The 15768-nt window shown below is 40.3% G+C and overlaps 2 protein-coding genes across 2 annotated transcripts in view; one reads left to right on the top strand and one right to left on the bottom strand.

The window, feature by feature from the left end:
• Window positions 1-451, top strand: part of LOC134746819 (S-adenosylmethionine decarboxylase proenzyme) — a 51477-nt gene extending 51026 nt beyond the window's left edge. The window contains exon 9 of the mRNA XM_063681383.1: window positions 281-451. The gene's annotated coding sequence lies outside the window, so the exon portion shown is untranslated. The remainder of the gene's footprint in view (window positions 1-280) is intronic.
• A 1975-nt stretch (window positions 452-2426) lies between these two features.
• On the bottom strand, window positions 2427-15061 carry LOC134746793 (fatty-acid amide hydrolase 2-like). Its single transcript, XM_063681336.1, has 12 exons — window positions 15007-15061; window positions 13512-13775; window positions 12494-12620; window positions 11140-11311; window positions 10487-10611; window positions 9483-9572; window positions 8740-8885; window positions 6541-6623; window positions 5542-5728; window positions 4669-4791; window positions 3815-3952; window positions 2427-3296 (listed from the first exon to the last, which is right to left on the bottom strand). The coding sequence occupies exons 1-12, from the start codon at window positions 15043-15045 to the stop codon at window positions 3138-3140; spliced, it is 1653 nt and encodes a 550-aa protein (XP_063537406.1). The 5' UTR covers window positions 15046-15061; the 3' UTR covers window positions 2427-3137.
• Between the last annotated feature and the right edge of the window lie 707 nt (window positions 15062-15768).

Below are 15768 nucleotides of genomic sequence, written 5' to 3'. Positions count from 1 at the left end.
ACTTGGCTAAAGAGCGCTGGAAGCCCTTAAAATATATGCAATTTGAGAAAATTCGACCTTAGATGTCGCCGTGATCCGGGTGGCCGAGCGGTTTTAGGCGCTGGTTCGATTCTAGGCGCTGATTCTAGCACTGGACACTGGAGGCCTTAGTCACAGAATAAGTAATGTATTATCGCGCAAGTGATTTTTGATGTATAGCGTGTCCGCCCTGTGCCTTAGTCAGTTTTTCTTTCGAATATGACATGTATTTAGTTTTGAATGTATTATGAATTGTTTGCAGGGACATCAGCAGCATACTAGCCGTAGCGCCGGACCACTGGGCGGCGGCGTGCAAGCCGCCTCCGTTCCTCGCCCGTCTCGCTCGCGCACCCGCGGAGCTGCTGCGTGCGGCGTGCGCCGTCGCGCGCGCCTGCCAGCAGCGCGCGTGACCGCACAAACCCGGCGCGGGGCTGCTGCGTGCGGCGTGCGCCGTCGCGCGCGCCTGCCAGCAGCGCGCGTGACCGCACAAACCCGGCGCGGGGCTGCTGCGTGCGGCGTGCGCCGTCGCGCGCGCCTGCCAGCAGCGCGCGTGACCGCACAAACCCGGCGCGGGGCTGCTGCGCCACGCGTACCAGTGCGAACACTAGTCACACTGACATAAGACAACCGGCCAGGGCAGGGGTCTCCCGACTTTCCATTGGCCCCGGCCCGAATCTGGTTTGGCCCCCGGGCCGGAGTTTGGAGATCACCGCTTTAGCGGATCATATTTGCCGTCGGACGTCAAAGACGCTAGCGGAAGCGCTACGTTTTGTCAAATATGACCTCTAAAGAATGAGCGAAGCCCGCGACGTACGAAAGTAGTGCGGCGTGTGACGCTGGCAGCGTACGTGCGCCGGACTTCCCCGAGAGACGGTTTCCGAAACCTCGCGCCGCCTCAGCTTCGTGTTAGATGCTTGCCTCCGTAGTGAGCCCCTAGGAGCTTCTCCTGTACAAACTAAAGTTTAACTTAAACTAAACTAGACTAAGTTTAAGTTAAACTAAACTAGAGACCCGCCGCGGTCTGTACAAACTAAATTAATTGTAAATAGTTAGCGTAACGCGCGGCCGTTGTGATGTAATGTTCCATTCCGATGAAGTGATTCCCGGGTGATATTATTGTTAGCGTAGCCTGGATGTGATGTTCGAGTGTCGAAATGTATTTTTTCAATGGAATCTTCCATTTAGCGGATACTTGGGCGTGTTTTCGTCTGTAGAATTGTGTAACATATCAATAAGCCCCCTAGTGGTAGGCGGATGTGTAGTGAGCGTCGAGAGTGGCGGCCGGAGGACTATCCAATCAAATAAACGATTTTATCTCAGTCATGTTTCATTTATTCCTTTAATTCCCCTTAATTATATCAAACAAACGGGTCTCAATTGTTTCCCATATAGTTTTAAGTCATAATTTATTGTTTGTCCACATTTTCGTTAGTCATAATTTGGTTTTTCTCAGAAACGCGTAACTTTTCAGGATTGCCATAAAACAAACCTAACCTAACCTATCTATACGATAACCTGAGGAAAATCCTGAAAAGTTAACGGTTTCAAAATTATGACTAATGATAATATGACAATCACTACATTATGACTTTTAATAATTATACCAAACAAACATACTTTAACAAGAAAAAATACGAAAGAAACCTTGTTTGTATCCAAATTGATTTAAGATGAGAAAAATGCTAAAATGGAAACAATCTTGGTACTTAAGTAAATCAAACAGGAGGTCTCATTTTGGAATCCTTATGTTTTGCATGTTATCTTTTGTTTTTTGTAACCATACGGTTAAAATACTTAAAATAAATACCTACGTCTCAAAACAATGGTAAGTTATTTTAAATTAAAATTGATCAGAATATTTAGGAAGGTAAAAAACTAGTACCTATAAAAATCAATTTTATTAAATGAATAAATAGAAAAATATATACATTATTAATACTTGCACCAACCCTTAAGAATCGCATTCAAATATCAGTCTACAAATATTAAAAATTGAAAGTAATAGTACATTTCGATGCTAGTGCGGAAAGCATGTCATTACTTCACGAGTACCGAGATATCTATATAGACTCTGGACGAGTGAAGAATGACATTTCCGCACGTGTATCGAACGACGTTTTTTTAATACAGTTGCGAAAAAATAAGAAAAGCAACAAGTAAGGGACGGAATTCGAAACTTTTATATTATTAATTCTGTGACATCATTGACATTGACATTATGAAGAAGTGTTTTTCTAGCTTTTATTCGACTAGAATAGATTTTGTTATTAAGGGCCCTCCACACTCATGCGCGAATCACGGCGCGAAGCCGCGAACGCGAGTGTGGAGCCTAGTTCGCTGATCAGCGAAATCGACTCCACACTCGCGTTCGCGGCTTCGCGCCGCTCCAGACTACGGGAGCGAGCTTTATTATTGAACCCACTTCAATGAAAGTTTTTTTTTCAATGCATGTTCTATAAGACAGAAACAATAGTAAATATTAAAACATTGTACTATTATTACCTAAATATCGTTATTTATGACTATTTGCGTATCGTATATTTATAAAAACAATAATGTTGCCTTTGGAAACTTAAAACATTCTTGCAGTAAGAAAATACGCCACTTCTTTGGCAGGCGTTCCGTTCCGTTCAGACAACTTATTAAGAACGGTGTTTCAACATTAAAAAATAAACGTGTTATAATACTTATAATGATGAAGAGGTAAGTAATAAAATATGAAATATGCATATTTTTCGTATTCTTACATTAACAATAGGTTTTTATGTTGATTTCGACGTTTAAATGAAACTAATATTAACACACATCAATAAGTAGTCATGAATTGGAACAAGTAAAAATTTAAAAAAATTGGAAAAGTAAAAAGCACTAGTTCGCGAAAACCAACTTTCCGCACGCTAAACAGCCACGAAAAGTAGCACTTTTTGAGCAACTGTATTAAAAATAGATTTTCAATCGTTGCTTTGAGATACATAAACTAATCAGATCTAGATATACCTTATCCCATTGTAAGTACAAAGTTTCAGAGTAATAAAATGAGAGCGTAACTACGTTTGTATGGAGAACCGAGCTCGGCGGGGACTCTTTAAAGCTAATTTATTATGATTTAGAGAATATTTTTAGTGCGTAACCCTGCAGGGCGGTTTGTACCCGTACCCGGCGTGGGGGAGCCGCTCCCGCAGCAGCCGCGCCGCCGCCAGGCACAGCGCCTCGCGCCGCGGCGCCGCCACCACCTGCACGCCGAGGGGGACGCCATGAGCGTTCAGCCCGAGGGGCACCTGGAATATAGGCTTGTTTCTACATGTTGGATTTTATAACTAAATATCTAGTTAAAAGTCCCGGCATTTTGCCACGGCTCATAGGAGCCTGGGGTCCGCTTGGCAACTAATCCCAAGAATTGGTGTAGGCATTAGTTTTTACGAAAGCGACTGCCATCTGACCTTTCAACCCAGAGGGGAAACGAGGCCTTGCGCTAGGCCACCAGCGCTTCTAATATTGTATCTATTATTGTCTTCGGTTACCGCGATAGTTACTCGTGAAATAAAACTATGAAAACGGATTATATCTCGTATATTGAATTTATAATACATCCCGACGTTTCGAACTCTTTACAGCGTTCGTGGTCAACGGGTGACTGAGGAAAAATTACAAAGTGCAAAAATACCCACATACTAAAATAATGAACAATCATAGACTACAAACTTTAAGGCTGGTTGTACATGCAAAATCGGTTCAATATACGCGATATAATCCGTTTTCATAGTTTTATTTCATTGTATCTATTATTAAATAGTACCTGAACAGCGGGGAACTTGATGGCGTTGAGCACGCCCCAGTACGCGAAGTTGAAGGGCCGGAGCAGCAGCGAGTAGTGATAGGGCGCCACCATCGGCGCTGACGGGAACAGAAGCACACCGGAGTCGCCCAACACCGTCTAAAAATACCAATACCTATCACTTCTATAAGAGTACCCTACCACAGAATAAGTTATACATTATTATTTCATATGTGTTAAAATTGTTAATTAACAAACGAAACCGTCAACGCCATCTAGCCGAGAAGAGGCCAAACACATCCTGCGACATCTGTGCGAGAACCAAATTTTCTTGATTTCCGAGTCACGTTTTTTTCCTTAGACTGTATTCATCTAATAGAATAGAATATATTTATTTGTAGTAATTGTACATCGTCATATTCAAAAATACGGAGTTACATAGGTCTTTACCAATGCTTAAGAATGTAACAACTGCACAAGCTCTCATGTAAGTGTTCGTTCGCTACGGATAAAACCGATAAAGTTTTTTCACCTCAACAGCTCGAACAAGCCTACTTTCGTCACTCCCTGGAGTGACAAAAGTGCGACTTTCGTCACTCCAGCCACTTCATACTTCGGGGTCTATTACAAATTCGAAATACATTTTAACCCTTAATGTACACTACTGAGGTGAATAATTATATGTGCAACACGAGAGCAAAGTTATTTTACATCTCGTGTTTTTGAGTCCCTCGCTACGCTCAAGATTCTAACTTAGAATTACTCGCTTCGCTCGTGATTCAATTATAGGGTCTTTCGCTTATTCGGGACTCAAAATTAACATTCGCAAGAAAAACTAACTTTCCTCTCTTGTTGCACAAATAACTATTGTTTACCGTTAGATCTTCAACCATTTTGGCAGTGAGAGCGTCAGCCCACTCAGCATTAACCGGTGGCAGGACTTGTTCGTCCAACAACTTCAAGATGGCTGCCAACGTGTATGGAGACGTCCCGATTAGCTGCAACAATTTAAATGGATTTCATAGTTTCACTAACGTATTTTCACGTAGATATAGTCGGGCCAACGAGTCGTGTCAGACAAAAAATACGTAAATAAAAAAACCTTTACCTGGCAATAAATACTAGGAAATGAAATGACAGCTTGAAACTAATAGTTTATTGTATAGGCGAAATTGTTGTTTCATAAAGAACTAAGAAAAATAGCTCGTGACTGGTGTATTGTAGGCGCTTCATATAAAACATTCCCATATGTCCCCGCCTCATGTATGGCGTCAGTCAAGTGGGGCGGGAATAAATGGGAATACACCTTCAGAAGCGATTACTGGTCAAACACTAGTACTTACATTATTGTCAAGGAGGGGAATAAATGCATTTGCTAGCTTGAGTATTCATTTTAAACGGACCTCGTAAGTACTGCCGTATTTAATGAAAAAACCGGCCAAGTGCGAGTCGGACTCGCGCACGAAGGGTTCCGAATCCGTACCATTACGCAAAAAACGGCAACAAAATCACGTTTGTTGTATGGGCGACGCACTTAAATATTTATTTTATTCTGTTTTTAGTATTCGTTGTTACAGCGGCAACAGAAATACATCATCTGTGAAAATTTCAACTGTCTAGCTATCACGTTTCAAGAGATACAGCCCGGTGACAGACAGACGGACAGTGGACTGTTAGTAATAGGGTCCCGTTTTTACCCTTTGGGTACGGAACCCTAAAAAGGACTTTCTTTCGTGATAAATGATTACCTTTTTCCCCAACTCAGTGAGTCCGTGAGCTTCACCTTTGTTATTAGTGAGCATGCGCGGAAAATTCTCAGTTTCCTTCGTCATGGCGTGCTTCCATAATGCGAACATGTGGTCGAACCCGCGGTGGTAGTAGGGCTGCGGCGCACACGCAGTCAGGCGGGACACGTCCGACAGCTTCGCTACTACTCTGAAAATTTACATTTGACATCGTTTATCACTACATAGTATTAAACAAAATCGCTTCCCGCTGTCTGTATGTCTGTCCCTATGTATGCTTAGATCATTAAAACTACGCAACGGATTTTGATGCGTTTTTTAGGGTTCCGTACGCAAAGAGTAAAAACGGGACCCTATTACTAAGACTCGTCTCGTCTGTCACCAGGCTGTATCTCATGAACCGTGATAGCTAGACAGTTGAAATTTTCACAGATAATGTATTTCTGTTGCCGCTATAACAACAAATACTAAAAACAGAATAAAATAAATATTTAAGGGGGGCTCCCATACAACAAACGTGTTTTTTTTGCCGTTTTTATAGATAATGGTACGGAACCCTTTGTGCGCGAGTCCGACTCGCATTTGGCCGGCTTTTTAATAGATAGAGTGATTCAAGAGGAAGGTTTATATGTATAATTTGTAAAGGTTTTGTGTAAATTAGTTGAACTACCCGTGCGCAGCCGGGGCGGGTCGCTAGTTTTGATTTAAAAAAAGGAATATGTTAGTGTAGTAGGTAGGCGTATTAAAGGGGCAATTACCCAAAAGATTCCAGTGTGTTGAGAAGTATCTAAAAGGGCCCAATTGTTGTTATAGCGGCAACAGAAATACATCAGGTGTGAAAATTTCAACTGTCTAGCTATCACCGTTCATGAGCTACAGCCTGGTGACAGACAGACAGACAAACGGACAGAGAGACAGAGGACTCTTAGTAATAACGGGACCCCCGTTTTTACCCTTTAGGTACGGAACCCTAAAAAACATAGAACAAATGAAACCACTTACTGATTCATGGCCTGCCGGAGCTCGGCGCTGATGGGGCTCACGCGCAGGTCCTGCGCCGTCTCCACGTAGTACACCTTCACGTTCTGTGAAGAGACAATCGGGCGGAATAATTAAATAAGTTTTTGGCAAAAATGTAATTTTTGGTACAAACTTTTATCGCAGACTACTTTCTTTCCACAGGCAACTACTTCTCATCGAGAAAATTCTAAAAACCCATATGTGTGCAAATTTTCAGTTTCGTTGGAAGTCGGGAAGTGGGTCATATTTAACTTGCAAGATTTGACCCGTACATACATAGGTACACACAGGGACACTTAGAAATGTAGTTAACATTAGTAATTGAGACATGTTTTTATGATTTAATTAACTACATACAACTCGTGATGCTAGTCAAATTTTAAATTTTAATGTTAATACTGAATGTACTTCATATGTTATCAAAGTGTTACGGCTCACCCGGTATTGTATTGTCAAAGTGTTACGGCTCACCCGGTATTGTATTGTCAAAGTGTTACGGCTCACCCGGTATTGTATTGTCAAAGTGTTACGGCTCACCCGGTATTGTATTGTCAAAGTGTTACGGCTCACCCGGTATTGTATTGTCAAAGTGTTACGGCTCACCCGGTATTGTATTGTCAAAGTGTTACGGCTCACCCGGTATTGTATTGTCAAAGTGTTACGGCTCACCCGGTATTGTATTGTCAAAGTGTTACGGCTCACCCGGTATTGTATTGTCAAAGTGTTACGGCTCACCCGGTATTGTATTGTCAAAGTGTTACGGCTCACCCGGTATTGTATTGTCAAAGTGTTACGGCTCACCCGGTATTGTATTGTCAAAGTGTTACGGCTCACCCGGTATTGTATTGTCAAAGTGTTACGGCTCACCCGGTATTGTATTGTCAAAGTGTTACGGCTCACCCGGTATTGTATTGTCAAAGATAGATATAACTCCGTAATAGATGGATACAGTCTAAGGAAAAAACGTGCCTCGAAAATCAAGAAAATTTGTTTCTCGTTCAGAGGGCGCTACTAGTTTTGGCCAACTGTCGTATAGATGGCGTTGACGGTTTCGTTTGTTATTTAACAATTTTAACGCATATCAGTGAAAGAACATGGGTCAAAATCATAAAAATAATTAATGCAAATAAAAAAAATCATTTATCCATATTTAAATACATTTTACCGTATTTTTATAAATCTTCATTTTTAGTTTTAAAGTGTGTCGACAGATGGCAGTGAATTTACTGGGGTTACAAAATTTACTATGACAGTACCGCTCTAGTATAAGTTACTCTATGCTCTAAGTATACTATTTTGCATGTAGGTTTTTAATTACGCGAATACGAAAAACTTTATAAAATGTATAAAATATTACCTGTGACTCAAAGAGTGCAATATTTGATAGCCATAGATAATTACTGTAATAATAAATTTAAAGTCCCTAAACAAAGCAGATATAGAACAAAAAATATTAGATTAAAGAAATATGTGCAACATTTTGTCAAAAATTATTATGGTAGGAGAACAGATAAATTTTTGGTCCCAAAAATATATAATGAAATAGAATGGTTAAGAGGAGAAAATAAATATAGCATATTGGAAGTAAAGAACAAATTAAAAAAAACACTTATAGATAACTTACCTTGACTTAGCAACCGTGTATTATTATATAAATTATATTTGTTGTTGTTTGTTATTTTAGCATAGTGTATCCTTTAGGTAGAAACATTTATTTGTAAAAGGATGCTTTATTACTTTATTATATAGGTATATTTTTTCTAAGACTAACTTTAATGTCAAACTTAGGGTAAGCATAGTAAGATAGCAACTTAAGTAGGTGCATAAAATTGTAAAAAAGAGCGCTTTCTCGCCAACAAACTGCATACGCAGTTTGGCGAGTAATTTTGAAATTAATTATGTATATGTGCCTTTGAAAAAAAAATGAAAAAAAAAAAAAAAAATTAATTGTACTGTATAACATTAGTATTTAAGTTTTTGTTTCAAACACTTCTATGGCTCATGCCTGAAATAAATGATGATTTAATTTAATTTAATTGAGGCGATTTCTATTAATGGCGACTATTCTCGTCAGCAGCGCGAGATCCTCAACATGCTTGCTGATAAAGCAGATGGAAGCCATTTCGTGAGGAGTTTAACTAGGATATTGTACCTTTAAGTCTACTTCTTACTTAAGTTTACCTTCAAGTCTACTTCTCTGTCCAAGCCAAGCTCCTTGGCCTTGTCTGCGGCGACTACTTTAGTGAGCGGGGCGAGGTCCTCGACGTGCTTGCTCATGAAGCCGATGGAAGCCATCGTGGGGTCCAGTCCCGTACGCAACGCAGAGCCTGGGACAGTCGTAATGTTGAGTGAAACTTTCAAGGCTTCATAGGCCTCTTAGCATAATCCCTAGTGACCCTGCCTACTAAGCTTAAGATCCTGAGTTGAAATCTCGGTATAGGTTATTTATTTGTGTGATCACAGAATAAATAATAGCACTACCGTGCAGAAAGAAAACTTCCTACAAAACCGAAGTTTGACAGCGGTTCAGGGTCGAATCATGCTATCCCTTTCTAATATATGGTACTATCCCTTTCGGCTATTTAGGGTTGTCAAAATTCAAGTTATTATCTTGTCTGTGGTCGTGCACGCAAAGGGACGTCAAGTTGTGCCAACCCTAATAAATGCTCGGCCGAACTAGGCCGAACGGAGCCGAGTTTATCCGAAGCGAGGAGATTCGCACCCCTGGTGTAATAACGGTTAATCCTACAAGTAAAAATGTTTTTATCACGCAAAATGGTTTTATGGATTTCGATATAATTCAACACGCAAATAATTTATAAGGTGGAAAAGGGCATCGGATAGTTTTTATCCCGGAATTTATCCTTATGAGGATTGTGATATAAAAAAACATATGTTTTATTTATATTTGTTCATAAGTTTACCTTTAAGACTGGTGTAACCAGCTGTGGGGTTGAGCGCGAACAGCCCGCAGTAGAAGGCAGGCATTCGTGTCGAACCGCCGATATCAGAGCCTAAAAAAGAAGGCCTGGTTATTACATACACACATATATATTATATATATCAATTATATCAACTTGGTGCACGAACTTTTCACTCGTTATTATCGTCTTTCCTACAGACAATTTTCAATGCTAGTGATTCTAGTTTAAGACACAAATGACAACCGGATGAAAACGACCTTAAAAACATAGTTAAATTTTCATATGAAATACTTCACGAACCATGATAGGCAAATTGTGCGAAGATTAGCACGAATGTGAAGGGCTGACGCACATTTATTTAGGAATGCGCAGCGCAAAAATTCGAGGTTTGCGTCCTTTAATGTGCAAAAAACCGAAACGACTTAGAAAACTAACATGTCATTAACGTTCGCATAACCATTAATGTAGTCCTACAAATGTAGGTTCACGAATGTCAATCAGTACTTTTCTATGGCTGCGAAACGTGGACTCAGAATAAAGCTATGGAAAAGAAAATGGAAGCATTTGAAATGTGGCTATATAGGCGTATGCTAAAAATCTCCTGGAACGATAGAGTTACGAATGTGGAAGTACTTAAAAGAATGAAGAAAAAATTAGAAGTTTTGATCACGGTAAAAAGAAGGAAAATATCATATTTTGGACACATACAGAAATGACAAATATATAATATACTACAACTAATATTAGAAAGAAAAATGTATGGCGGGAGGGGATAGGGAAGAAGGAGGGTCACCTGGCTTGACAGCATAAAAAAATGGACGAACGTCGATAACGCAGCCATACTGGCAAGAATGGCTAAGAAGTAAGAACAGGAGAGAGATGGCAAAGGTGGTCGCCGACGTCCGTCAAATGAAGAAGAAGAAGATTAAATACATGAACAATATAAAATCTCTTATATAAAAATAGGGTGTGTTATGTGTGTATTGTACAAGTATTTAACTCACATAGGGAGATGGGCGTAGCGAGCGCGGCGTGCAGGGCGGCTTCTCCGCCGCTGGAGCCGCCGACGGTGCGGCCCGTGTGGTACGGGTTGCGGGTCTGACCGAACACCATATTGCGGGTTTCTTGCCTGCAAAACATTACTATTACGATAAGTTGAGCATACACCGTCATCATAAGAGTACAAAAACTTTAGTGCAAGGGCAACATGTAGAAGAAATCCCACACATTCGGCGTTTTCAGACTGCAAATACACTCAGTGGGCGCCTGTGCGGAGCAGAATGGAACGCCTTCTTAAACAATTTTAAGTAGTCTAAATAGATGTTTCAGCTGATGACGTGACAATGACCGGCTCTACGTTGGCTCGGTGTGTGCTGCCCAGTACATATCTTACCACTTGTTAATCTCGGGCACATTAGGGACTGAAACAGCGATAGCGCCGGCGGTCTTCAGTAGGCGGACGCATTCCGCGTCCTCTCTGGCCCGCACGTTCGCTCGGTGTGTGCTGCCCAGTACATATCTTACCACTTGTTAATCTCGGGCACATTATAGGGACTGAAACAGCGATAGCGCCGGCGGTCTTCAGTAGGCGGACGCATTCCGCGTCCTCTCTGGCCCGCACGTTCGCTCGGTGTGTGCTGCCCAGTACATATCTTACCACTTGTTAATCTCGGGCACATTAGTGACGGCTACAGCGATTGCGCCGGCGGCCTTTAACAGGCGGACGCACTCCGCGTCCTCTGTGGCCCGCACGTTGGCTCGGTGTGAGATGCCCAGTGGGTGGAGAAGGCCGGCTACGGCATGACTCTCTTTGGCCGTGAATGGGACGCCTTAGAACAAATAGTCAATAAATTGAAAATGACAATGACAAATTCGAAAAAAAGGTAAACAAGGAGGTATTGTCAATGATGTCTAAGCACGAATACCTACAGACTTTTTAAGACTATTATATTTCCCAAATATATCTATCCTGCTTTACGAGAAAGCGAGAAAAAACGGTCTGAAGGTCTGATCTTTGATGGTTTTGAGAAAATCTATTTATAGACACCTCAATCATAAAATAAAATCCATTACTTTAAAACATTCAAGGGAATTTAAGAATTTCATATAGCCGCGTAAACGTTATCCAGTCTATGCACTCGCGCAACCGGTAAAAATGCACTTACATTAAAATAGGTATTAAAATGGGCAAGCGAGTTCTAAAGACGCCCCGCCACTGGTGTGGTCTTTCCACAACACACAAAAAAGTCTGCAAATTTAACAAACTTAGGCGCCGAAAGTAGATCAATAATCCCTTATAGAAATTTGAATTTAGCGGCCGTCAAGAAAGTAGGAACTTGGAACATATCTCTGTTTAATACTTCGTGAATGAAGCAGCGAAACGGTTAGAATCGCGAAGAAAGTGAAAGGTTGAGACATTAATGTAAGAGATTGAAGCACGTATGTATCTCATGAACCATGATAGCTAGACAGTTGAAATTTTCACACATGATGTATTTCTGTTGCCGCTATAACAACAAATACTAAAAACAGAATAAAATAAATATTTAAGTGGGGCTCCCATACAACAAACGTGATTTTTTCGCAGTTTTTTGCGTAATGGTTATGGTACGGAACCCTTCGTGCGCGAGTCCGACTCGCACTTGACCGGTTTTTTTGTAAATTTTGACGGTTCTAGTACAAATCTCGCTCCAGCTCTTATGAATCAAGCTATGTATACTACTTCTTTTTGATTTGTATATTTTTTGTAGTATTCCCATTTGTCCCCGCCGGGCACGGATGGGAATCGGTGCATTCATAAGAATTATTTCCATGTGTCCCCGCCTCATGTATGGCGGCGTTCACGTGGGGCGGGGACAAATGCGAACACACCTATTTTTTTAATTCACTTAGTTGACTGGCAGAGAATGCCTTTAGGCATTACTTAAGTCCGCCATTTGTACTTTATTTGTTATATTGTGCAATAAAGTTTCAATTTCAATAAATAAAGTATTCTGAAAGTAATTACTTACCTAGGAAGGGTTTCTGTTCAAAATACTGATCTGGGAGGCCATTTTCTATCTGCTTGTCTATTTCACGCGCCTCTTTCAATGCTTCGTCGAACCTCTGGTCTACTACTGCATTCAATACTGGATTTACCTAGAATATTTTATATATATAAATAAATGCGCATGTGAGGAGTGCGCACAGGAACTGCACGACCTGATCCCACCTTCCCCTTTCCATCATCGAACATCCAGGCGCGGGGAGCGAATGCACCCGTTCGTGGTTCACGTTCCATTTGTTCGCACGAAACGTTTTGCCTCCCAGGGTTCGAAATTATCCAGATAATTATAGTCTTTGATAATTAACCCAGGTATGGATGGCGCTATATTTATTTTCTTTGAATTTTAAGTAAATTTTAAAATCTCGTCTTGGAATCTTCGTAAATTTTAGGTTTTAGGTATCAGGCATAAAAATCACGATAATTATCAAGATAACTATAATTGATAATTATCCTTTCGAACCCTGTTGCCTCCTCCTTTTTGGTACGGACGGCTAAAAAATGGAATGCGCTCTATTATCAATTATGGTTCTGCTTGTTTAAATATGAATGACGGCAATTTTATCTTCAATAGCCGAGTCCACACAGAGCGAGCATACGCGCGAGGCAATTTCCTCGCGCACAAAACGGCCGGTGTAGACGTACCTAAGCCGAGGCAGCGCGCGCGAGGCACGTCTAAAAATGTCGATACAACACGCGCGCCTCGGTCGAGTCGAGGCACGTCTACACTGGCCGTTTTGTGCGCGAGGAAATGGCCTCGCGCGTATGCTCGCTATGTATGGACCCGGCTAATAACTAAACATGAGTAAAACAAATAAAATATCTGCATAAATAAATAATTCACCATCTTTTTTTGAACTTTGAACCTTTTTGTCTTTCAATTTGCCAGTGTGTGCATAACATATTTAGCAAATTGCGAGCTTAGCCACTCCTGCTGCTATCTCACTATCTATCTATCTGCAATTCCTAAAAATATCCAAACTCACAGCTTGTATCCTCTCCACACAAGCCCGCACCAACTCTTCAGACTTCAACGCCCTATTCCTGATCCTCTTAGCCAGCTCCACAGCACTCTCAGCCAGCATGGCATGCCTTGCATCCAGGTCAGGAATGGCCTGGCGCTCTCCATCCCAGACGAATGAGAATACCAAGTCTAATGCTACGTCCAGGTAGTAGCGGAAGAAGAGAAATGCATGTTTCAACATGTTAAAAGCCATGCCTTTGAGTATTTTAGTAGTTTTATTGGGTCTCTGAAAGAAATATAGCCTTAGTAAATTTGTACAGAGGAAGCACTTAAGGATATGTGCCGATTTCAACTAAAAAGGTACATATTGTTGGTTGTCATTGTTGTCAATAAGGAGTTATTTCCATAAAGCTTCAATTTGAAATCAACTTTATCGACAACCAACAATGTGGTAACTATTAGCTGAAAACTTCACATCTAGTAGGTAAATAAATGCAACACCTGCATTTATTATAAAGCAGAAAAATTGCACTTTTATTGTACCTATATTTTTTAGTAGTAATGTTTTTGAGCTGAAGGGCACAAATGGCTGGCCGAACTACAGAAAAAAGGCATAGTCTCGTTATAGAAGGTGCCAAGTATGAATCTACCAAGTGCGAGTCAGACTCGCGCACCGAGGGTTCCGTACTTTTTAGTATTTGTTGTTATAGCGGCAACAGAAATACATCATCTGTGAAAATTTCAACTGTCTAGCTATCTCGGTTCATGAGATACAGACTGACAGACGGACAGCGGAGTCTTAGTAAAAGTCAGAACCCTAAAAAGGCATAGTCCTGTTTTAGAAGGTGCCAAGTATGAATCTACCCGGCTAAATTATAGAAAAAGCATAAAATGTTATATGTGACGTTTTCAACCAAAAGGTACTAGGGTAAAGGTAATGTCGGTTGTCAATAAGGTTGATTTCAAATTGATGCTATATGGAAATAGCGCCTTATTGACAACCGACAATAAGTCCCTTCTGATTGAGAATGGCACATATAATGAGTAAAATAATTATTTCTATAAGGATCAAATTCAAATGAAAGCATGTTGACTGTGGTATTTTGTTTTGATTTTTGTCAAAATAATCTGTTGAGGTGATTCAACTACATTTGATTATCATTATTATCATGCATGCAGTTTTGTTTCTTTTTAAAAATAAATGAATGTTCCCTTCCCTTTAAGTAAAATGAGCTAACTTAAGGTTTTAAGATACTTTCCTTCTAGGGCCCATTATTTTTTTCCACACTATATAAGAATCTAGTAGACAGTTGCTTTAAAATCATCAGTTAAACAAACCTACCTTCTTTCAATGGTCCAACGTCCAACTCATTAAAATTTTACGTCGTGAATAAAATTAAATGTAGGTATGACTTATCATTATTCAAGAATTCCAGTATACAATATGCATTAGGCAAGGATAAACTGGTAAAAAAATAAAAAAATGCGGCTTCGTATATTTCGATTGTTTCACTTACTTTTTCTTTGATCCCTTTGTCAATCTTGTTTGTACACATTTTTCGTTCGATCACAGAAGATTTCTAAAGTAATAGTAGAATTAAATTAGAGCTAAACTCATTAATAGGAAAGTTTTTAAGTACTTTGCAAGTTTGCACTTTGTTTATTGTTTGACACTGACAGAAGAGAAGAAATGGCTGAAAAGAGAAGGCTGAAATGACAGTGACAACGCAACTTAACGCAACATTGGTTCGGTCCGTATTGTAATATTTGCATACGCTAACGTCCGTATTGCAAGTTTTATTAGTTTGTCAAAGGACTGTCATTTCAAACATAGACAAGAGAGAATCATACTATCTTTGTCTTACACTAGTACTAGCACCCAAAAGAAAGGGATAAGTATAATTTTCCTGGTTGTTACTGACTGACAAATTGCTTTGACCAATTCTACATCCGTGGTTTTATACTACTACTACTCATCCATACTACTACTACTACTACTACTACTGTATGTCAAACAACGTTGTCAATAAAACGAGGCGCGAAATTCAAATGTTCTATGGGACGATAACCCTTCACGCCTATATTTTTTAAATTTGCCACTTTATTCTACTGACGGAAATGGCGTGACAGATCATATTTCGTGTTCGTTTTGCTTCACTCACATGCATTTAGCGGGCTATACAGATGTACTTAGTGCATAATTGTTTTCCATCGTATTTTCTCGGAAACGTTCGTATTTGTCATGCTATGCTACTTCAGTCAACCTCAGTCCTTTTTGT

The sequence above is a fragment of the Cydia strobilella genome, chromosome 13 (genome assembly GCF_947568885.1).
Source record: "Cydia strobilella chromosome 13, ilCydStro3.1, whole genome shotgun sequence".
Classification (NCBI taxonomy): domain Eukaryota; kingdom Metazoa; phylum Arthropoda; class Insecta; order Lepidoptera; family Tortricidae; genus Cydia; species Cydia strobilella.
Note: the sequence above shows the minus strand (reverse complement) of the source record. Positions and strands in the feature narration are given on the sequence as shown.

What these genes read in the sequence shown, in the direction of transcription:
- LOC134746793 (XM_063681336.1), bottom strand. Translation starts at nt 15,045, where the DNA reads ATGTGTACAAACAAGATTGACAAAGGGATCAAAGAAAAA. An exon ending in ACAGAGAAGTAGACTTGAAG is followed by an intron (nt 6,624 to 8,739) that starts GTAAACTTAAGT and finishes GTCTCTTCACAG; the next exon opens with AACGTGAAGGTGTACTACGT. An exon ending in TCACTGAGTTGGGGAAAAAG is followed by an intron (nt 4,792 to 5,541) that starts GTAATCATTTAT and finishes AAATTGTTGCAG; the next exon opens with CTAATCGGGACGTCTCCATA.